This window comes from Erythrolamprus reginae, chromosome 11, assembly GCF_031021105.1.
Source record: "Erythrolamprus reginae isolate rEryReg1 chromosome 11, rEryReg1.hap1, whole genome shotgun sequence".
Classification (NCBI taxonomy): Eukaryota; Metazoa; Chordata; class Lepidosauria; order Squamata; family Dipsadidae; genus Erythrolamprus; species Erythrolamprus reginae.
This window is the reverse complement of record NC_091960.1, coordinates 30,824,976-30,849,499: the sequence shown is the minus strand read 5'-3', so window position 1 is coordinate 30,849,499 and position 24,524 is coordinate 30,824,976. Positions and strand designations below refer to the sequence as shown.

Below are 24,524 nucleotides of genomic sequence, written 5' to 3'. Positions count from 1 at the left end.
CAGAAAAGGAAGGGGAATTCGGAAGGGGAACGGAACGCTTGCCAGGCCGTCGCGCGGCCTCTTCCGAACTTGGAGGTGGCGATTTCCGATCTCCGGAGGCCTCTCAGCGCTGTGAAAAAAGCAGAAGACAATTCCCCTTTTCGAAGCGAGGGGAGGGAAATGTTTTTAAAGCGGGCAGAGATGTCTGCCGTAGTTGGGGAGGGAAAAATAACTACATTTTTCTCCGAGACACCCTCCAAAATACATGTTTGGCGTCGTAGTTAAATTCGCATGAGATAGATAGGTGGTAGGTAGCTGGGTAGGTAGGTAGAGATATCGTGTTTTTCCGAAAATAAGACCCTGCCTTGTTTTTTTTGAACCCTGAAATAAGCACTCGGCCTTATTGCGCTGCACTCAAAAGCTCGACTGGGCTTATTATCAGGGGATGTTTTATTTGGGGAAAACAGGGTGGAAGGAAGGAAGGAAGGAAGGAAGGACGGACAGATTCTTCTAAAACGAATAAACGAATGTAATGTATGTATGTATGTATGTATGTATGTATGTATGTATGTATGTATGTATGTATGTATAAACATAGAAGATTGACGGCAGAAAAAGACCTCCTGGTCCATCAAGTCTGCCCTTATACTATTTCCTGTGTTTTATCTTAGGATGGATATATGTTTATCCCAGGCATGTTTCAGTTCAGTTACTGTGGATGTACCAACCACGTCTGCTGGAAGTTTGTTCCGAGCATCTACAAGTCCCCCACTTATAAGATTTTTTAAAATCCCCCCCCCCAAAAAAAATCCCATAACTCCTGTGGCGCCCACGGATAAACTGTGAATTATCACTGAGTAGCAGAACTGACCTCCCCCCCCGTTGACCCAGTGTCTGTCTGGGGAGCAGCGGACCGGACTTCAGTCTTTTGCGAAAGGCTAACCGGGTTGGCCTGCTACGATCGCAGGACCCATCCGCCACAGGCCGAGAGTTCGGCTGCGCTCCTCCGCCACATTCGGCCTCTGGAGCAGCCCCGTCCCATTGCACGCGAACGACTCGTGTGAACCGAGGCCGCCTCCTCCCAGTCTCGAGTAAGTTGCTTTTCGGATTTTCGACGGGATGCTCACTCACCCACTGGGCCGCGTTCCCCCTCCCCGCACGAATCGCGCTGCCCCGCAAACGCGGGAGGAAAGTAAAAGTGAAGGTGTTCAAATGGGAACCCTGAGAAAACCAGCGATGGACCTTAAAAACTTCCTACAAATGGAGGTGAGGCAGCGTCTCCCATAGAAACAACCAGGTTTCCAACAAATTTCAGGTAGTCTTAGTAAGCTTATTAAGGAGAATGGCGCATGCCCAGAAATGTTCTCTCCCCCTCCCTCCCTCTCCCCCCTTCTTTCTCCCTCTTTCTCCCCATCTCTCATTCTCTCTCCCCCCTCTTTTTCTCTCTCATTCTCTCCCTCTCTCTCTCCCTTTCTCCCCCTCTTTCTCCCTCTTCATTCTCTGTTTCTCTCCCCTTTTTTTCTCTCTCATTCGCTCTTCCTTTCCCTCCCTCTCTCATTCTCTCTGTTTCTCCCCTTCTTTCTCCCCTCTCACCCTCTCTCATTCTCTCTCTCTCCCTCTCCCCCTCTTTATCTCTTTCTTTCTCTCCCTCCCTCTCCCCCTTTTTTCTTTCTCTCATTCTCTCTCCCTCCCTCTCTCTCTCCCCCTTTCTCCCCCTCTTTCTCCCTCTCTCATTCTCTCTCTCCCCCTTCATTCTCTCTTTCTCCCCCTTCTTTTTCTCTCTCATTCTCTCTTCCTCTCCCTCCCTCTCTCATTCTCTCCCTTTCTCCCCTTCTTTCTCCCCTCTCTCACCCCCCTCTCTCTCTCTCCCTCCCTTTTTCTTTTTCTCTCTCTCTCTCATTCTCTCTCCCTCCCCCCCTCTCCCCCTTTCACCCCTCTTTCTCCCGAATCTATTTCCAAACTAGCGCGAGACTCCTCTGCTTTGAGGCCGGGCGTCTCTCCTTTTCCCACTCCGGTGGCTCTTTCCCTTAGCGTCTGCCCCCCCCCCCCCCAATCTCTTTTGCGTCGCTTTGGCGACTGGTTTGTTTTCTGGTTTTTAAAAGGGGAAGGAGAATTTGTGTAAAGAGGGGGGGGGGGAGAGGCTGTCAACCTCAAAAGCAACCCAGCGCACTTCGGTTTTACTCAGCCCCGTCTGCGAGAGAGAGAGAAAGCTTTGCCTACCAGGCCGGTTTTGACTTAAGCTTCTAGTCCTCAGGGTTTTACCGCGGGGAAAGGAGAGGGGCCCTGTTATTTAAGGATCAAATTAACACCGTTACTTTTGCGAGTTTGGGGAAGATAAAAAACACGCAGCCAGCCTTCCTAACTACCAGCTTTGGTTACTTTGGTTACTTGGTTACTACCAGCTTTCCCCAGCTTTACTTCCACCGCCTCGGATCCCCTGCGGATCCGTTGTGCAAAGTGCAACGCGTAGGCAGCCCGGGGTGGTGGTGGTGGGGGAAACAAAGGCATTCATTAATAGCCCCTGCTCCAATTCTCAGGCCAAAGGAAAGAATGCCCCCCCTTTAAAAAAAAACCCAACGACATCACCCCCCCCTTTTAAATTTGGCACTTTAGAATTCAGTCCTTTGATCTCTTTCTGCGGGTTGACTCGGGATCAAACCCCCAAGGCTGGAGATCCCAAAGCGCTCGCTTAAGTTAGGCGGTCGGACCAGCGATTAGTCCCAGGCGTCGTCGGGTGGGGATTTTTTTTTTTTTTGCCTCTTGTTTAAAACGATCTTATTTAATCTAATTTAATTTAATTAACTTCTAAAACGCCCAATTGCTAGTGGACTCTGGGCGGAGCTTGTTGCAAAGCTTCTGGTCTTCCAGGACTGCTGCGTCTCTCGAATCCGGACGTGCCCCAGTTTGCAAAGGAAGCGAGTCCCAGAGGTGGGCCGCTAAGGTGCCACGGGGAGGTGGGCTCGCCCCCGTGGCTCCACGGAGTCCAGCGCGGTTCTGCTACCCCACCTGGGCAGGGAGCGAAAGCGCGCGCGCGGACACGCACTTGGCAGGTGGCTAGTCCTCAGTGGACCGAGCCACTCACAGGTGGGCTCGCCCCCGTGGCTCTGAGTGCCAGCGGAGTCCAGCGCAAGTCTGCTACTGCACCTGGGCACCCCTGCGGGTCCGAGCGCGATTTCGCTACCTGCCCAGGTGCAGTAGCAGAATTTGTATATTTATATTATACATATAGTTTTATGTATGGTATGCTTGTGTTGTTTGGCTTTTAAATGACGGGTTTTTAGATGCTTTCTTTTAAATATTAGATTTGTTACACTGCACATTGTTTTTATTACTCTTGTGAGCCGCCCCGAGTCTACGGAGAGGGGCGGCATACAAATCTAATAAATTATTATTTTGCTGGACTCCGCTAGGACTCAGAGCCAGGGGGGCGAGCACACGTCACCGTTCCACCTTAGCAGCCCTCCTCTGGTGAGCCCCCTTGCGGTTCTCCCGGGGATCCGAGTTACCCCCTCCGCTAGCACTTCTGGGTCTCCCCTTTTCAACCCCCGGCCGCTGCCGCCCCCCCTCCCTCCCCCCTGCGTTCTTCGCTCCGTTAGGAATCGGGCCCCGTGTTTTTGGAAGGTGGGAAGATCCAGCCCGGCTCCTCCCTCCTCCCGAACCTTCGCCCCCTTTGCTCCGAATTAGAGACGCTTCACTCCACTTCCTGGCGCGGGCAGGGAGGTTAAGCGGATCCATTCTAGAGGATTTCCAACGAGAAGCCCCAAAGCCGCATGAGTCCCAGCGACCGGTCAGGTCCCGTCAACCACGGGCCGAGGGGAAGAGCCTTCTCTGTGGGGGCCCCGGCCCTCTGGAACCTGCTCCCCCTCACCTTCCCCGCCTTTCGCGAGAGCCTAAAGACCCACCTGTGCCGACAGGCCTGGGGCCATTAGACGTTAGCCCCCAGCTGATGCATAGAATGTATGCTTGACTGTCTGAATAGAGTGATTGGTGTTTAAGGAATTGGGGTTTTAGATTAGTTATTTTAATTTTTTCCCAATTTGGATTTAGGATGTTTTCCATTGTTCTTTTATATGTTGTAGGCCACCCGAGTGTGCAGTGAGGGGCGGTATATCAATCAATCAAATAGATTTATTTATTTATTTATTTATTAGATTTGTATGCCACCTCTCTCCAAGGAATCGGAGAGGCTGATAGATAGATAGATAGATAGATAGATAGATAGATAGATAGATAGATAGATAGATAGACAGACAGACAGACAGACAGACAGACAGACAGACAGACAGACAGACAGACAGACAGACAGACAGACGGACAGATGATAGACAGACAACAGATAAATAGATAAATAAATAGATAAATAGATAAATAAATAGATAAATAGATAAATAAATAGATAGATAAATAGATAAATAAAACCTGGATCAAAGTTGCTCGAGGATAGACCTGGCTTGGAGGACCTCCCAAATATATAACAACATAGAACAAATAGAGATTGAACCTAATACCTGGGCAGACCCCAACCCAACAATTATAACATGGAAGAAAACGAGGCTAACCGATGGGTTCGCTTTTCCTTTCTCTTTCTCCGCTTCGGAAACATTTGCGCCGCTTTCCTTCCCGCGGCCGTTTAAACCTAACGCTAGTTTTAAACCCTCCAAACCTTCCGAACCTGTTTGGATCGACCCTGGATCCTAATTTCTTTCCTTCGGAGATCGAGGTCCTTTGCCTATTTGAGAACGGGGAGCCCTTTGGCGATCTTTTCACCCGCCTGAATCCTAATTCCCCCCAACCCCTCGTCCGCATTTGCGGTGTTATCTTGAACCCAGAATTCGCGACGCAGCCCAAGTCCGTGCGGAGCCCACCGAAACCGAAGTCAAAGTTAAAGCGGAGAGGGTCCTTTTATAAGCCGCTTCTCCCCTTTTTGGCGCTAAGATTCCCGGTTTGCCTTCCTTTAAAGGAGTCCTTCGTCCCAGATCTCCCCAGCGAGCCGCCGATAGCCGGTTCTCGTTTTTTCCCTAATATATTGCAACAGGTGCAATGAAAGCCACCGCAGCCTTTCGAACTCTTTCTTGATGGGCTGCCAGCTGAAGACGATTGCTTTCCTACCGGGAACAGCCGCGGAAGCATGGAAGGAGGCTTCCGATCGGAAAGATGCAGGAATCGAAATAAATTAATTAAAAACTAATTTGCAGGCAGCGCAGAGAGAGCGAAGGCGGAGTTAGTTTACGGGCAAGGAGGCAAACCCATCCAAGAGCAAAACAGCAGCAGCTTCCCAAGAGTCGTGGGATTAAGCCCACTTTTATTTTTATTTGTTTGTTTGTTTGTCAATATACGATAACAATATAAGAAATATATACTGTATATATATATAGGAACTAAATACTCACACACGCACATATATTTGTTTTCGTAAATATATATGTATATATTTCCGTTATATGTTGTAAGCCGCCCCGAGTCCTCGGAGAGAGGTGGCATAAAAGTCAAATAAATAAATAGAAGGAAGGAAGAAAGGAAGGAAAGAAAGAAAGAAAGAAAAAGAGAGAGAAAGGAGGGAGGAAAGAAGGAAGGAAAGGAAGGAAGGAAAGAGAGAGAAAGAAAAGAGAGAGAAAGGAGGGAGGGAGGAAAGAAAGAAATGAAGGAAAGAGAAAGAGAGAAAGAAAGAAAGAAAGAAAAAGAGAAAGAAAGAAAGAAAGAAAAAGAGAGAAAGGAGGAAGGAAGGAAAGGAAGGAAAGAGAGAGAGAAAGGAGGAAGGAAGGAAGGAAAGGAAGGAAGGAAAGAGAGAGAGAAAGAAAGAGAGAAAGGAGGGAGGAAGGAAAAAAGGAAGGTATAGGTATAAACACAAGCAAAGTAAGTACAGGTAAATGAGGGCAATAGGAACGTAAGACAGGGATGGTAGGCAGGATGGTGCGGTTATGCACGCACCCTTAGAAACGGGGTGGGGTCAGCAGTAGACAGTCTAAGCAGGTTAAAGTTTTGGGGGTTTGGGGAAGAAACCACAGAGTCTGGTAGCGCATTCCAGGCATTGATGACTCTGTTGCCGAAGTCGTATTTTCTGCAGTCGAGTTTGCAAATTTTTCGGTTAGATTAGATTTTATTGGCCAATCTAGAATTAGCCCATACACCAAAGATCTAGAATTTGGGGCTCATACAGCTTTTTTATATTTAAAGCCCCGATTTTTAAAAAAAGGAAAACCTTGGTGGGTTATTTTTTTTAAACCCAACACGCCAGGTCAAACAAATAAGCCCTAATTGGCGGCCTGGCTTCCCCACTATGCTGAGATAATTCCCCTTTTTGCTCAACTCAATGCCTCGGGGCGAACCCGACCACGAGAATTGTACGTTGCGTCTTTCTGGGTAAGCCAAGGAATGGCCCGGTTTTGCAGGTCAGGGCCAAGCCAGGGAATAAACCAACCATATTAAAGGGAAGGAAGTGTGTTTATGTGTGTTTGTTTCTTTATTTAATTAATTAATTAGATTTCTACGCCGCCCTGAACGACTCTGGGCGGCGTACAACATTATAAATGCAACAATATGTATAAAGACATCCAAATTACTTTTTAAAAGAATCACACAAAATTACTAAAAATGTGAGAAAAACGCCATATGTACATCCATCCAATTCAATCATTCATAATATTAATAATAATAATCTCTTCGCTCACAGCCCCCGTGCCCGCTGGCAGAGGTGGGTCTTCAGAGCTTTACGAAAGACCAGGAGGGAGGGGGGGGGGGTGATACGTACAGTATCTCCAGAGGGAATTTGTTCCAGAGGACCGGGGCCACCACAGAGAAGGCTGGTTATGAAGTTCTGCCTTTCTCTATGGAGGTTCTCAATGGCTCAGATCTTGGTTGTCCCAAAGGTGTATTCCCCCCCCCCCAAAAAAAAGGCAACTGGACTTTCTTTACTTTTCTGAAGAGCTGAAGAAGCTTCTTGGAGGAGAAGCAAAATGCCTTCAAGGAAAATCAAAGAAAGCTCAGCTGCCTCTTGAAAAAACGCTTTGCAAGTTGTGCCTTTCTTAGTTCTTTATCCCCAAGGGGGGGGGGGGTGTCGGAGCAATCCTCCCCATATTCCACTCCGGGAATTTAAGTCTGTTGGCCCCCGGCGCTTAAAGTCTTTGAGGCAGGCGCACCCGTGGGATTTGGCTTTTCTCCGGGTAGATAAGCGTTGTTGTTGTTGTTGTTGTTGTTGTTTTCTTCTAAAGCCTGCCTTTTGGCTACTCCAGTTGGGAAGCCTCCAATCTCGGGGAGCCCAGCGCCCCAGGCGCGCAAAAACGATCCCCGTAGACACTTGGCAGGTGACTAGTCCTCAGTGGGCCGAGCCACTCAGAGGTGCGCTCGCCCCCGTGGCTCTGAGTGCTAGCGGAGTCCAGCGCAATGATGCCGCGCGCGATTTCGTGACCTGCCCAGGTGTGCAGTAGCATCATTGCGCTGGACTCCGCTAGCACTCAGAGCCACCTCCCCGTTCCATTTTAGCATCCCCCCTCTGTGCTGGGCCAATGCAGTTCTGCGGACAGTAGCCTAGAATTGGGCCGGGGGTGGGGGAGAAACAGATTTCGGCCCCAGGGAGCCGCTTAAGACTGACCCCGGGAGGCGTTTCATAGGACCGGTTCGGTTTGTGGGGCTAGCAGGGCGCCCGTTCGGTGCAGCGGTGTTTCCATTGCAAACGATCCGGCAAATGTATTTGTATATTTTATTAGATTTAGAAGCTGCTCAACTCCAAATGGACTCAACTTTCCGTTGGTAGGCGCCCGCCATCCATGTTTCGGAAATCCCCATTGACGTCCACCGCACTTGAGGAAGGGAAGGGAAGGAAGGAAGGAAGGAAGGAAGGAGGGAAGGAGGAGAAGGAAAGAAGGAAGGAAGGAAGGAAGGAAGGAGGGAGGGAAGGAGGAGAAGGAAGGAAGGAGGGAAGGAGGAGAAGGAAAGAAGGAAGGAAGGAAGGAAGGAGGGAGGGAAGGAGGAGAAGGAAGGAAGGAAGGAGGGAAGGAGGAGAAGGAAAGAAGGAAGGAAGGAAGGAAGGAAGGAAATTTCACGAGCATCCTTTCTACCCCATCAATATACATGTCAGGGACCTGTAGGTTAAATATGTTTATTAAATTTCTAATTTTATTTTTTTAATTTTTTTAAAAGGGTAGTGGTGGCATAGATCTCCGCAAGAGATGGGGCTATAAAGTGGAAAGGATAGATGAATATTTATCCTGTCTTGTCTTTTCCTTCTTCTCCTTTTCCCCCCTTTTCAGAGTACCATGAGCTCTTAAGCCTTCACCTTTTCACATCCTATTCCTTGTCCCCACTACGGCCCCTGTATTTCAGGACCTTTAAAAAAAATGCTGTTTGTCTTAACGACCCTCCTTTGGCTTTATAGAGAAACAGATTTCAGGAAAGAAAAGTCCTTCCACAATAAACCCCTTTTTTAGACGGTTGTAGTAGTGATAGCTGTTGTTTCTCCTTCTTCTTCTTCTCCTTCTTCTTCTTCTTCTTCTTCTCCTCCTCCTCCTATTATTATTATTATTATTATTATTATTATTATTAATTAGATTTGTATGCCGCCCCTCTCCGCAGACTTGGGGCGGCTCACAGCAATAATAAAAAGCTGAGGTTGGTTGGAGGAAAGATCAGAAGCAACGTGAGAAAATATTATTTCACTGAAAGAGTAGTAGATGCTTGGAACAGATTTCCAGCAGACGTGGTTGGTAAATCCACAGTCACTGAATTTAAACATGCCTGGGATAAACCTATATCCATCCTTATATATCCATAAGGGCAGACTAGATCAGTGTTTTTCAACCAGTGTGCCGCGGCACACTAGTGTGCCGCGAGACATGGTCAGGTGTGCCGCGAAGCTCAGAGAGAGAAAGAAAACAAGAGAGAGAGAAAGAAAGAAAAAGAGAGAGAAAAAGAGAGAGAGAAAGAGAGAGAGAAAGAAAGAGAGAGAGAAAGAAAGAGAAAAAGAAAACAAGAGAGAGAAATAAAGCGAGAGAGAGAGAAAGCAAGAGAGAAAGAAAGAAAGCAAGAGAGAAAGAGAACAAGAGAGAAAGAGAACAAGAGAGAGAGAGAGAAGGAAAGAGAGAGAGAAAGACAGGGAGGGAAGGTGGGAGAGAGAAAGATATAGAGGGAGGTAGGGAGAAAGAGCAAAAAAGAGAAGAAGGAAGGGAGAGAAAGAAAGGATGGAGAGAGAAAAAAGAAGGGAGAGAAAGAGGGAGGGAGAGAGAAATAGAGCGAAAGGGAGGAAGAGAGAGAAAAAAATTTGTGCAAACTTTTTTTAGCCAACACCTGCCCCCCCTCCCCCCACTCAATGTGCCCCAGGGTTTTGTAAATGTAAAAAATGTTTCATGGCTCAAAAAAGGTTGAAAATCACTGGACTAGATGGACCAGGAGATCTTTTTCTGCCATCAATCTTCTATGTTTCTATGTATGTATGTATGTATGTATGTATGTATGTATGTAGTATGTATGTATGTATCTATGTGTGTGTGTGTGTGTGTGTGGATGGATGGATGGATGGATGGATTCATGTGTATGTGTGTGTGTGTGTGTGTGTGTATTTAAATAGCTGACTAGTGATCATCATTTTTTAAATGTTTGTGTGTGTGTGTAAACTCAGTCAGTCCCTGTTGACCAATTGCAACCCTCCAACTGGGTCTTCTTCTGGATCCATATTTATCCCTATCCAGATCTTAACATGTTTAAGTTCATCTGAACTGAGCGCATCCTTTGAGGAAAGGGTGGCAGTAAATGAAAAGCAACTGGGAAAATAAAAATTTGGCCCTTAAATTTCTGTAGGGGTTTCCCCCTCTCCAGCCCCAAACAAGGAAGGCAGTATTGTCCGGTCCAAAAAACAGAGAACTTAATTTTGGAGCAGGGTCTTCTTTTCTCTTAATAAGCCCAAGGACTCTCTTTCCCATATGCCCCATCAATGGCTGTGCCCCCTAGCCAATGTGCCCGGCTAGGAGAAGAGCACCAGCTTCAGAAGAGAAGGATTTAGGGGTAGTGATTTCTGACAGTCTCAAAATGGGTGAACAGTGCAGTCAGGCGGTAGGGAAAGCAAGTAGGATGCTTGGCTGCATAGCTAGAGGTATAACAAGCAGGAAGAGGGAGATTATGATCCCGCTATATAGAATGCTGGTGAGACCACATTTGGAATACTGTGTTCAGTTCTGGAGACATCACCTACAAAAAGATATTGACAAAATTGAAAAGGTCCAAAGATGGGCTACAAGAATGGTGGAAGGTCTTAAGCATAAAACGTATCAGGAAAGACTTCATGAACTCAATCTGTAGAGTCTGGAGGACAGAAGGAAAAGGGGGGACATGATCGAAACATTAAAATATGTTAAAGGGTTAAATAAGGTCCTGGAGGGAAGTATTTTTAATAGGAAAGTGAACACAAGAACAAGGGGACACAATCTGAAGTTAGTTGGGGGAAAGATGAAAGGCAACATGAGAAAATATTATTTCACTGAAAGAGTAGTAGATCCTTGGAACAAACTTCAGCAGACGTGGTTGATAAATCCACAGTAACTGAATTTAAACATGCCTGGGATCAACATATATCCATCCTAAGATAAAATACAGGAAATAGTATAAGGGCAGACTAGATGGACCATGAGGTCTTTTTCTGCCGTCAGTCTTCTATGTTTCTATGTTTCTGGATCAGGCAGAACTCTTCCACTGGGAAGGTTCCAAGGAGCTGCTGAGACTACTATGTGTATATAGATATATACCCACTAAAACCCTCATTGTGTATTGGACAAAATAAAAAAAATAAAATAAAAAAATACCTGGCAGAATGCAAGGCACCTTCCTTTGCGTGGAGGTTTCTTGCTGAGCTGCTCTTTCTCATTTCCAAAGCAGCCGCCAGACCCCCAAGGTCTGGGCTGCCCTGCTCGCCTCGTCCCAGCCAGCTTTGTAGTCTAGCCTCGGGGGTGGGCTGGCTCTCCCGTCTCAGCCACACTGCGGTCTCTTTGCCCTGCGCTCCGTGGGTTGGATGAGCCTCGCTATTCTGGTTTATCCCAGGAAACCAAAGTCAAACGGCAGGTAGTTCTTTTTTTATTATTATTATTATTAAGAGCCTTCTCTGTGGCGGCCCCGGCCCTCTGGAACCAACTCCCCCCCGGAGATTAGAATTGCCCCCACCCTCCTTGCCTTTCGTAAACTCCTTAAAACCCACCTCTGTTGTCAAGCGTGGGGGAACTGAGACATCTCCCCCTGCCTACGTAGTTCTAGTGCATGATATGACTGTATGTATGGTTTTTTTATATTGGGGTTCCTTGCTTTTAGATTTTTAAATGTATAATTGTTATCTTAGATTTTAATTATTAGATTTGTCAGTATATATTGTTTTTGTCACTGTTGTGAGCCGCCCCGAGTCTGCGGAGAGGGGCGGCATACAAATCTAAATAATAATAATAATAATAATAATAATAATAATAATAATAATAATAATAATAATATTTTCCACTAAACTTACTTATACATATACTATAATATCAAAACAAACATAGTTGTACATTTCTGTCCAAAATGCTATAAACTAACTAGCTAGCTAGCTTACTTACTTACTTACTTACTTACTTACTTACTTACTTACTTACTTACTTACTTACTTACTTACTTACTATCTATTTGAATTTATAGGCCGCCCTTCTCCAATGCAGTCAGGGTGGCAGACAAAGATAAAACAAGAATACAATATAAAACTTCCAAATATTAAAAGGCATCCATCCATCTCTCATCCATTCCACTAACATAATATTGGCGGCTGGAATGGGGAGATTCCTGTAATAAAGGAGAACATAATAAAGTAGTTGGCTTGAAATCTGCATCTATGGATCTAGTTGCTCATACCTGACATCTAGGCTTCTCTGTGAAGGAGGCAATTGAAAGATAATTGTCTATTATTGGCTTGGAGTATTTCATGAACCCGACTAATCCCCCCCCCTCAATAAACGTGAAATTCTGGAACCCTTCCTCTTTTAAGAATAACCTCTGTGGGGCAAAATTAGAATATGGATTATGATCAATTATGGCCATTGAAAGGCCGCAAAAACTTTTACTACCACACTGTGGGCGTGGCTTATTTTGTGGGTTTGGCTTGCCAGCCATGTGACCAGGTGGGAGTGGCTTGACAGTCATGTGACTGGGGTGGCTTAAAGATCATGTGACCGGCTTAAAGGTGGACAACTTGACGTCACGTCAAGGGTTAGAGTTAGGGTGCCTGGCCTCTCCTCGCCTCAAGGAGCTACAATTGCCCTCTCTATTTACTATTACTGAACATCCAAAATATACTATTTAATTCTATGTACATGGGCCATATGTTGTACATACATATTACACACAGGCACACAAAAATATACATTATCTGCTATATAAAGTGTATGTACACACAGCTCTTCTAAAATTATACACATTCAGCCTCGTTTATTGCGATAGGAAAAACATACCCAGAGCCCAGAAGGGGGGAAAAAGAAAAAAAATCGTTGTTTTTTTTACTGGTTCTGCATCTGACCACACCCGTAGGAGCCCATCACTGATAATGGCCTTAGCTTCCCTTCTCTGTGGGTTTGGTCACCCATCTCTCGAAGCCATGAAACCAAAGGCTATTGTGTGGCTGAGCGCCTTGCAGAACGCCAGCATTTGTGGCTTCATTAATAAACCCCACATAAACCATGGCTTAGCAACTAAATCTCTCTCCAATTGGGGTCACCCAAACTCCCAAAGCTGTCGTGTGGTTTGCTGGTGTGTAGGAACCCAAGAGCGCTGCCAGTAAATATCAGCATTTCAACCGGGGAGCTCCGGAGGCAGGAAATAGCCTCTCCTGATTAGGAACCTCTGAAGGTGTTGGATAAGCAAAAATAATAATTTAGCCAAGCAAGGGCTTAATCTAGCCATTAAACTAATTAACAAGTGAAGTTGAACTGGGTGTGATGCCGCCAAATTATACACTTTTAGGCTGTAATCCTGTTGCCACTTACTTGAGAACAAGTCTTACTGATCTCTACAAGATGTGTTTCCGTCAACTGGGCAGGTTGGTACAGTTAGGGCCTGATCCATTGCCCTAAACTGACTGCATCATGTCACAGATGAAAGGAGTTTAATCCCGAGATAACACTTGTTTTTCTTTGTCAAGCCCCTGAGTTGTTGCCTTGATAATGCAGTAGGTGTAGCTCGCAAAATCAGATGCCTTTTAAATAAAATTTGTTTTCAGATTCCTCCCGATTTTTGACAACTTCACACTAGGCACACAGCTCTCCTCCTCCTAAGGTTTCCTGAAAGGAGGCAATTAATTTCCCACTAAATTTGCAGGTAAACTTTCCCTACTTATTCTTAGATTTATATTTGTTTCCAGGGGGAAAAAAACCAGCATTTACAGGCAAGTCTTTAAATTAAAATCGCAGTTGTCTTGTTTCCTCCTTGTCATACAAAATGAAAGCTTGCTTAGATTTAAATGACTGAATTTTGAAAGTTGAAGTCCATACACCTTCAAATTGGCAAGGTTGAGAAACCCTTTTGAGAGAGTTTAATTCTCTTCAAAATTAAGACTTGATCCACAAAGCCATACTTCCTAAATCTGTGGCTTTACTTGGGCAGAATTAAATGGATTTTAAATATGGTTTCCCACTTTGGACAGGTTATCAATAAAACTAGTTTTTAACATACGTAGCTTGCTACCAAGTTACCTCCCAAGTAGTCTTGTGGTCTGGATAATAGGGGAAAATATATCAAATTATTTACTCCAAGCATCAACAAACCTCCTATTTAATCAAAGCCCAAATAAGGTGGGTAAAATGGGTTTTGTAAAAAAAAACAAAAAACACATGAATTAAATGTTAATTTAATGTTTTATTTCATGTCTATGGAGATTCTCCCACCCAGATCATGGTTATTCCTAAGGTGCTTTTTCTAGGCAACTGGACTTTCTTGTTATTTTCCTTTGAAAATGTTTTGCTTCTTCAGTTTTCTGAAGACTTGAAGATGGATGAGAAACACAAATGTTTTTTTTTTAAAGAAACTAAAACCTCCGGTCGTGTTTTAGAAAAAGCCTTTTCAGGATATTTTTATTTAAACTGAATTTGAATAAAAGAGTCATTGTTAGGTTGGGGGGGGGAAAAAGAGTCAAAATAATGTTAACTCAACAATTTTTCCATTATACTTGTATTGAATAGTAATCCCTGGAGGGGACACACACACACACACACCAAGAATTAAGTGAAGAATACAGAAGGTTGTAAGAAGGAGCAGAAAAAAAGAAAGGCAAAGAATCGAAAGCTGTTCCTAATTTCCAAAATAACATGAGGATTGACAAAATTCATTTTCCCACGGACATAATAAATATAAACGCTCCAGATGTGACAAAACTGTGATTCTGGCACCTGAAGATTCACTCTCCTAATTTTACCAATAAATATTTTTAATCAAGTGGTTCGAACAACTCTATTACTATTAATGAGTTTCCAGATATTCCCAACACTGAGACATAAGTAGCAAGAAGGCCATTGCGTTCCTATTTTCCAACGTGGCATCAGATTATCGCTCAAGGTCACAGCCCCATCTTACAAGAGCATTCAACCATTTGTTTTGTAATAATACTAATTTTACTAAAAAAATAAAATCCGAACAAAATATTACTCTATCACATGATCATAACCTAGACTCGGGGTCAGCAACCCATGGCTCTGGGACCGCATACGGCTTTTTCATCTCTCTGCCGAGGCTCTCTATCACTCAAAATATGCGTCACAACCAGCAATGTGTGATGCCTGCCAGCACACGATTTATTGAGCTTTCCGACTCCCGGTAAGCCAACCATGGATAAATCTAAGAAAATAAAAATTTCAGGAGAAAACAGAACATTTAATTCAACTACATATGATAGTTCTGTGGCTGCTCGGGAAATAGGCACGGGAAGGCTTTTGTGGCTCCCAGTGTTTTCTTTTGGGTCCAAATGGCTCTTTGAGTGTTTAAGGTTGCCGACCTCTGACCTCGGGTAAAATGATCCCTTATCTCTACAGCCCCTCCAACACCTTGAGGAATGAGGAATAGTTGTTAATCTAGCTAGGGTTAGATGCCACTGGTATAACCCCATGCATTCATTTCTTGGATGGAGATAGAAAGAACGTCTTCATATTCCCATAGTGCAGCATTTCTAAACTTGGCAATTTATGGACTTCAACTCCCAGAATCCCCCAGCCCAGCATACTTTAAAATTAGAGAGAGAAGAGATGCCATCTGTCAAAATGGCCTTTTTTCCCAGGTGTAAGATGTGGTCCTGGTAAAGGCTTTGCCAGTTTTGCTTGTTTTTTTAAAGAAAATAGTGACCTGAAAGGGTATATAATTTTTTTTTAAATTATTGGGGTCTAATATAATATCTGAAAAAGTCCACAAGCTATGGAGCTTTGATTAAACAATGTAATAATCAGCAATTTATCTTCATGATGTATCTCACCTTCTACTTTAACTCTTATAATACCTAACTTGTCAAAAGCCATGTCTTCTGAAAGTGGCCTGGCTTTAATGGTCATTTTTTTGGAAAATCAATGGAATCATTCCTCAGAAAGATATTTGAGTGCTAGCCAGCCAATTTAAACATGCAATATCTTTTTAAACATTATAAAAACTGAAAGTCAATCACTGTAACTTTTCTAGTTACCAGTTTAAAAAAAATAGCAACTCTCTTTCTTCTCTAACCTAATGACTCTCTAATATGTTTAACTACAAGTATTTTTTTATTACAGTGTTCCCTCGATTTTCACGGGGGATGCGTTCCAAGATTGCCTGCGAAAGTCAAATTTCCGCGAAGTACAGATGCGGAAGTAAATACACTATTTTTTGCTATGAACAGTATCCCAAGCCTTCCCTTAACACTTTAAACCCCTAAATTACAATTTCCCATCCCCCTAGCAACTATTTAGATTATTACTCACCATGTTTATTTATTAAAGTTTATTTTAAAAAATGTTTTTTAAAGGCAGACAAAAGTTTGGCAATGACATATGACGTCATCGGGCAGGAAAAACCGTGGTATAGAGGGAAAAACCACAAAGTATTTTTTAATTAATATTTTTGAAAAACCGTGGTATAAACGTTCCGCGAAGTTCGATCCCGCAAAAATCGAGGGAACACTGTACTGTATTTTTTATTACTTCTTTCTTAGACAATGGCAGATAGTTACCTAGGGAGGTTACCAAGGCAAAGCTGTGATCTTGGATTATTTTGAGATCTTCGGGGGAAATTAAACCCTGCACAAAATGTACAACAAAACAAATATGTTGCATTCAAAGTGTTGGTTATGACCTATAAAGCCCTTCATGGCACCGGGTCAGGTTATCTCTGGGACCGCCTTCTGCAGCACGAATCCCAGCGACCAATTAGTTCCCACAGAGTGGGCCTTCTCCAGGTCCCGTCAACTAAACAATGTTGTTTGGCGGGACCCAGGGGAAGAGCCTTCTCTGTGGCGGCCCCGGCCCTCTGGAACCAACTCCCCCCAGAGATTAAAATAGCCCCCACCCTTCTTGCCTTTCGGAAGCTTCTTAAAACCCACCTCTGTCGTCAGGCATGGGGGAACTGAGATATTCTTTCCCCCTAGGCTTCTACAATTTATGTATGGTATGTTTGTATGTATGATTGGTTTTAAAATAAGGGTTTTTAGCTGCTTTAGTATTGGATTGTCGCATGTTGTTTTTACCACTGTTGTTAGCCGCCCCGAGTCTAGGCATACAAATCCAATAAATAAATAAATAAATAAATAAGGAAGGAAGGAAGGAAGGAAGAAAGAAAGAAAGAAAGAAAGACTAAGTTGTAAGAATGAGGCAACGCTACAAATCTTGCTCGATCTATTTTGTAAATCCCCGTGAATTAACAGTGATTTAAAGTTTAAAGATTGGGAACTGCTATTAAACCAGTGGTTTAAAAACTGTGTTTTGAATGCTAATCTAAAATATTGATTGACGTTGCTTAGATTTCAATTAATACCACTTGTCAAATAATAATTGAAATGTTTACTGAATGTAGATGCAATATCTTAACATTTAATTTGTGTGTGTGTGTGAATTTTACTAGACTTAACTCTTGGATGAGCATCTCCAGGTCTGTATTTCAGGATAATACATAATAACTGTCTTTTTCAAGAGCTTCGGAAATATTAGCAATAATGAACTGAATTATTCTGAATTCTGTGCCTAAAAGTTACAACAATTAATCAGTTGAAAGGCTTGCCTCCAGAAGTTGTGGATGTCCCAACAGTGGAGATTTTAAAGTTATGTAAAGTTTATTCAGAGAGGTTCCTTTCTTTTCTTAGTATAATGTTAAATCAGTTTTTCATTCAAAGTCATCCCAAAGGAAAGCTCTTACAATGCCATACAAAACGACAAACATTTAGAGCCATGTAAAGAATTTGTGTAAAAGAATGCCAGAACAGCGAGACAAATATGGTCAGTACACAACACGGTTGTTGTTTTTGTTGTTGTTGTTAATGTCAAAAGATGACTAGGCTTAGCAGACACCGTAAAATAATTCTTTTGCGTGAGATGATCTTATGTGTTATTTAAAAGGCTTCAGTCTGAGAAGCAGCTTGCCCTTGAAATTAGTAATAGACAATACAATTTAATTCCTGCTCCAGTTTGTTTTTAATCATTCTTAAGTAATTCCACCCAGAACTGTGGGCAGTCGGGTAATGTATTAATTTAATAACTTTTTGTTATGTCTGTCCCGGTTTTGATCATGGGAACATCTAAATGCATTTAATTACTTTTTAAAAAAATGTTTATCTCAATGATTTTTTTTAAAAGGAAAAGAGAAGGGAAGACATTTCTAAATGTTTATTTTCTCAATATCTGAATAAGTAAACACAAAGTTTGTTTTCTGTTTTGTTTTTGGGTTTTTTATCTTTTGCAACTGAGCGCTGTAGAAATGGCAGTAATGAATAATGCATCAAATAAATACAGTACATGAAAACATATCCTATAAATGAAAACATATCCAGAACAATGGTGGAAAAGTGTAAATATCAATGAATTTCCATTCCAGGTTTACATGTTATTTATTTATTTTATTTATTTATTCATTTGTCCAATACACAATACATACGGAAGAGAATAGACATGAAGTAATATATATAAAGATAATATGTAAAAATAGAGGAGAAGATATATGAAAGGAAGAAAATATATATGATATATGAGATAAAGGAAAGACAATTGGACAGGGGACGATAGGCACATCAGTGCACTTATGTACGGCCCTTACTGACCTCTTAGGAACCTGGAGAGGTCAATCGTGGGTAGTTTATAGACATGCCATTTCAATCTGTTCCTGTCAAAGTTTCCCAAATCTGGTTCTTCTATCAATGTCCACCGATAACAATCTAATACAATCTTATTTTCTTAGAAATAAATCCTGTTAATTTACTTCCGTGGTCACGTGAACAGGAACCTCTGCAAATTATAATGCCAATATATCCGGATGTTGGGAAGGCCAAGGTTTAGAACTGCAGTCTTAAGTGGGTTTATTCTTTCTTCAAACAACCATTTGACTGGGATGGTGTAAGGATTAGATACAGGGGGCTCCAACTAGTGATGGGCTCCTATGAGTACGGTCAGGTACACAGAACTGGTGGAAAAAGTTTGGTCAAGTACGCAGAACCGGTAGAAAAAAAATTGATTTTTTTTTCTTCTTTTTTTCCCTTCTGGGTTCTCGGTATGTTTTTCCTAACGCGGTAAATGAGGTTGAATGTGTATATTTTTAGAAGAGCTGTGCGTGTGTATGTGTGTGTACATACACATATAGTTTATATAGCAGATAATGTATATTTTTGAGTGCCTAGGTGTAATATGTAGGTACACATATGGCATATACAGTGATACCTCGTCTTACAAACGCCTCGTCATACTAACTTTTCGAGATACAAACCCGGGGTTTAAGATTTTTTTGCCTCTTCTTACAAACTATTTTCACCTTACAAACCCATCGCCACTGCTGGGATGCCCCGCCTCCGGACTTCTGTTGCCAGTGAAGCACCCATTTTTGCACTGCTGGGATTACCTTGAGGCTCTCCTCCATGGGAAACCCCACCTCCAGACTTCCGTGTTTTTGTGGTGATGCAGGAGAATCACAGCAGCACAAAAACAGGCGCTGTGCTGGCAATGGAAGTCCGGAGGTGGGGTTTCCCAGCGAGGGGAAATTGCAGCATCGCAAAAACACAGAGGTCCGGAGGTGGGGTTTTGAAGACTTCGGTGTTTTTGCAATGCTGCAATTTCACTGATGCTCCCTTCGCTGGGAATGCTGGGATTCCCCTGCGGCATCACAAAACACAGAAGTCTGGAGGTGGGGTTTCCCATGGAGGGGAGCCTTAGGGAAATCCCAGCAGTGCAAAAAAAGACGCTTCGGCTGGCAAAAGGGGTGAATTTTGGGCTTGCACGCATTAATCACTTTTCCATTGATTCCTATGGGAAACATTGTTTCATCTTACAAACTTTTCACCTTAAGAACCTCATCCTGGAACCAATTAAGTTTGTAAGACAAGGTATCACTGTATAGATAGAATTAATGAGTATATTTTGGATGTTCAGTAATAGTAAATAGATAGGGAAAGTGTATCTCTTTGAGACAAGGAGAGTCCAGGCACCCTAACCCTAACCCTTAACGTGAGTGACGTCAAGTTGGCCACCTTTAAGCCAGTCACATGACCTTTAAGCCACCCCTTTGGTCACATGATCATCAAGCCACTCCCACATGGTCACATGTCTGGCAGGCCACACCCACAAAATAAGCCACACCCACAGTGTGGTAGTAAACATGTTTGCAGCCCTTCACTGATTCCAGCAGTGGCAACTTTAAGACTTGTAGACTTCAGCTCCCAGAATTCCTCAGCCAGCAAAGGTTCCTGCCTTGAGCAGGGGATTGGACTAGATATAGGAGTGTCCAACTGTGGCAAGCAAAGCTGTCTGAGGAATTCTGCATTGGTTGCCGATCAGTTTCCGGTCACAATTCAAAGTGTTGGTCATCATCTGTAAAGCCCTTCATGGCATCGGACCAGGGTATCTACGAGACCACCTTCTGCCGCATGAATCCCAGCGACCGGTTAGGTCCCACAGAGTGGGCCTTCTCCAGGTCCCGTCAACAAAACAATGTCGTTTGGCGGGGCCCAGGGGAAAAGCCTTCTCTGTGGCGGCCCCAGCCCTCTGGAACCAACTCCCCCAGGAGATTAGAATTGCCCCTACCCTCCTCGCCTTTTGTAAGCTCCTTAAAACCCACCTCTAGCGTCAGGCATGGGGGAACTGAGATATTCTTTCCCTCTGGGCCTCTACAGTTTATGCAAGGTATGTTTGTATGGATGGATGCTTGGTTTTACAATAAGGGTTTTTAGTTGTTTTAGTATTGGATTTACATGCTGTTTTTTGTTACTGTTGTTAGCCGCCCCGAGTCTACGGAGAGGGGCAGCATACAAATCCAATTAATAATAATAATAATAATAATAATAATAATAATAATAATAATAATAATAATAATTCTGAGAGTTGAAGTCCACAAGTCTTTGAGTTGCCAAGGTTGGAGACCCCTGGATTAGAAGACTTTAGAGGTCCTTCCGGTCCTGTGGTTCAATGATTCTAATCTATAGGATTGCAACTTGGGCCTCGCCCGAGATCACTGGCTCTGCCCTCCACCCACACTCACGCCTACCCTGCTCATGTTAAATAGGGTTTAGCCCTGTCTCCAAAATGTCCCTCGAATAGCTACAATTCATGCTTGATTGATGGACCTTTTTAATTAATGCACAATTCTTTTTATTTTATTTTAAAAGCTTTTATTGAACATTCATAAAAAGAAACAATGGTACATACAGAAAATAGAGAGATATCTCAGTCTCTCTTTCCTTGCTTATTTTACTTTATATACAATTTTACATCTTATGCGGTTTTTCATATTGATATATTTCTTGCTTTTCTAACCTAATTCTATGTTCATATGGACCGTATATACTCGAGTATAAGTCGAGATTTTCTGCACAAAAAATGTGCCGAAAAATCCAGCCTCGACTTATACTAAAGTCACTGACTTTCACTGACCTGAAAACGGCCCTGCAGCATTTTCCAAAGCTCCACAGTTCCGATGTGAAAGGCAGGAAGGAAAGAAACCTCATGGCTGGCAACACCTGGTTTCTTCTTCTTCTTCATGGCAATACCCCTGAGCTACCTGATTAGCAGCAGGCTGAACCAATCACAGATCCTCCTCTATACAGAAAGGAGGCACTGAGAGAACTATCTGATTGGCAGCAGGCTATACCAATCACAGATCCTCCTCTACAGGAAGCACTGGGGGAAGGGGCGGGAGGGTTGAAGAGTCTTTCAGAAGGAAGGAACCATGGCTTCCTCTTCTGATCAAGCCAACAACAATATTTTACAAGTAAATAAAATGTACAAGTAAAATGTAAGTTACCCATTTAAATTTGATTAACAGGATTTGTTATTTTGTAAGAAATGTTTGCTTCAAGTGGGGATAATTCTGTGTAATTAAACTTTTTCTTCCAACTATACTTATACCCAAGAGGATTGCTAATGCTGACTTGTTTAAAACAATACAAAGGTTAGGATAATATTATTAATAGTATGAATTTTGTCATTAATCATTTGTTCTACATATTTAATATGAATAGATTTACCTTTTTTAAGAGTATGGTTTCTCCTTATGCAAGATAAATATCATGTAGAAGAAAGAAAGAATTAATGATTGAGTAACCCCCTATTGTTATTTATTGATCTATTGAGATAGTAATGATTTTAACTTATGAAAGATGTTTTAGATGGAAAATCTGAATATTTATTATATGGAAGTTTGATTTAAGCAATTGTTTTGAAAGAATATATGAAATCCCAATTATTAAGAAAATTATAATGATATTGTAATGAAGATTAAGATAACAGGTTTTAAGATTAAGATAACATTCCTAAAGATATTTTAAGAGGGTTTTGGAATTTAGAAAAAGAAAGATTTTGGAAGGGGAGGAAGAAAGATGCAAGAAATAAAAAACATTTTGGAAGGAAAAAAGTTACATAATAATAATAACAACAGGGTTGGAAGGGACCTTGGAGGTCTTCTAGTCCAACCCCTTGCCTAGGCAGGAAACCCTACACTACTCCAGACAAATGGGTATCCAACATCTTCTTAGAAACTTCCAGTGTTGGAGCATTCACAACTTCCGGTGGCAGGCTGTTCCACAGATTCATTGTTCCAACTGTCAGGAATTTTCTCCTTAGTTCTAAGTTGCTACTCTCCTTGTTTAGTTTCCACCCATTGCGTCTTGTTCTGCCCTCAGGTGCTTTGGAGAATAGGTTGACTCTCTTTGTGGCAAATCCTGAGATATTGGAAGAATGCTATCATGTCTCCCCTGGTCCTTTTTTTTCATTAAACTAGATGTAACCAGTTCTTGCAACCATTCTTCATATGGTTTTTTTTTTCTTCTACAAAAACAATTTTAAGAAGCTACAATAGAAGAATATTCCATTTTTATAAGTTACCAGTAGCCACTGTATTTTCCACCCTGGGCTTATATTCGAGTCAATAAGTTTTCCCAGTTTTTGTGGCAAAAGTAGGTGTCTCGGCTTATACTCGGGCCGACTTATACTCAAGTATATACGGTAAATAAAGAAGAAGGTCAAACAATAAACCAGCAAAACACATACGCACACATGAAAGGGGCTCAAATACATAATTTATATCAAGAGAAGGAAGGAAGAAAAATTAAATAAAAGAAAAACATACTCAAACAGGTTAATACCTTCCTAATTCACAATTCTAAATGCCAATTCTGTGGTTGCTTCCAGGTGGTATCCCTTGGGGACGTTCCCGATGGGACAGTGGTAACGGTCATGGCTGGTAATGATGAGAACTATTCGGCTGAGCTTCGGAACGCCTCGGCTGTGATGAAGAATCAGGTGGCCAGGTTCAATGATCTTCGCTTCGTCGGCCGGAGTGGCCGAGGTAAGGAGTTTTAAAGAAGTTTAGAGAGTGCAGTAAAGCATTGTGAAGTGGTATATAAGTCTAAATGCTATTGCTATTGCAACCATCAAAAATACATGTTAGTGGCCAAGTATCTGAATCTTGATCCTGTGACCATGGAGATGCTATAGTGGTTGCAAGGGTGAAAAATGGTTCATAAGTCACTTTTTTTCATTGCTGTTGTTACTTCAAGCACTCACTAAATCGGTCACTAAGAGCTGGGGTGGCACAGCAGGTAGAGTGCTGTACTGCAGGCCACTGAAGCTGACTATAGATCTGTAGGTCAGCGGTTCAAATCTCATCACCGGCTCAAGGTTTCAGCTTTCCATCCTTCCAAGGTGGGTCAAATGAGGCCCCGGATTGTGGGGTCAATATGCTGGCTCTGTTAGAAAGTGCTATTGCTAGCATGTTGTAAGCCGCCCTGAGTCTAAGGAGAAGGGCAGCGTAAAAATCGAATAAATAAATAAAATTAATAAATCAAATGGCATTCAGTCGAGAACTACCTGCTTACGGTTTTTGAACTGTGCTCTGAGCTTAGTCTTTGTGCACATGAAGTTCTGGTAGCTGTAAATTCCAACTGTATAACCAACATTCCCAGGGTTTCATGTCTCCCCTTCAATCCTTTGTGGATGATTTTAAAGCTTCTCCAAAGATTTCTGCTGAATTGTTAACATTTAAACGCTTAATTATGAAATAAGAGGGAGTAATCGCTTTCATTGTGTTTAATTGCTTTCATTTTGATGGAACCCTAAATTACCTTTCATCTTGGCTTGGCCTTCGTTCATTTTCTGGCTTCTGTTTGCTGTTGGGGGTATGGCCCTTGTCCCATGGCTTAGAGCGGTGGTTCTCAACGTGGGGGCCACGCCCCACGTAGGGGGGAGCAATTTGATTTTTAACGGGGGCTATTAGAATCTTGTTTAAACCAAGTCAATGGCCTTTTAGGCTTCCTCAGCGTGAGTAGGAGTTCACTTTTTAAATAGTAAAAATTATATATCTTGTGGACGGGAGGTGGGGAGCATCAGGATTTTAGAGATGCTTAGGTGGGGCATATTTATTTTATTTATTTTATTTATTTATTTATTGGATTTGTATGCCGCCCCTCTCCGCAGACTCGGGGCGGCTAACAACAGTGATAAAAACAGCATGTAACAATCCAATACTAAACAACGGAAAAAACCCTTATTATAAAACCAAACATACATACAAACATACCATGCGTAAATTGTAAGGCCTAGGGGGAAAGAATATCTCAGTTCCCCCATGCCTGACGGCAGAGATGGATTTTAAGAAGCTTACGAAAGGCAATGTCGGTTGACACATACAGAATATAGTTGTCGGCTATAAATAAATTAACTGCCTTGAAGTGGCCCTGGGTTGGGCCTAGAGGCAAAAAGGAGCTGTGACGTTCCTTGAAATATACCAGGGTGATCCGACATAAAAAAACATATATATATATATATATATATGTGTGTGTGTGTGTGTGTGTGTGTGTGTAGATTGTTCTGAGTTCGGGTTTTGCCCCGTGTAATATTTATATATATATTTAT

General features: G+C 42.6%; 2 protein-coding genes across 2 annotated transcripts in view; one reads left to right on the top strand and one right to left on the bottom strand.

The window, feature by feature from the left end:
* The window catches only part of NCMAP (non-compact myelin associated protein), a 610,040-nt gene that overhangs the window by 228,757 nt on the left and 356,759 nt on the right, over positions 1–24,524 (bottom strand). The gene's annotated exons all lie outside the window — the stretch shown is intronic.
* The window catches only part of RUNX3 (RUNX family transcription factor 3), a 227,838-nt gene that overhangs the window by 99,369 nt on the left and 103,945 nt on the right, over positions 1–24,524 (top strand). Inside the window, exon 3 of the mRNA XM_070764236.1 lies at positions 22,803–22,959. Coding sequence (XP_070620337.1) covers positions 22,803–22,959 — 157 coding nt within the window. The remainder of the gene's footprint in view (positions 1–22,802; positions 22,960–24,524) is intronic.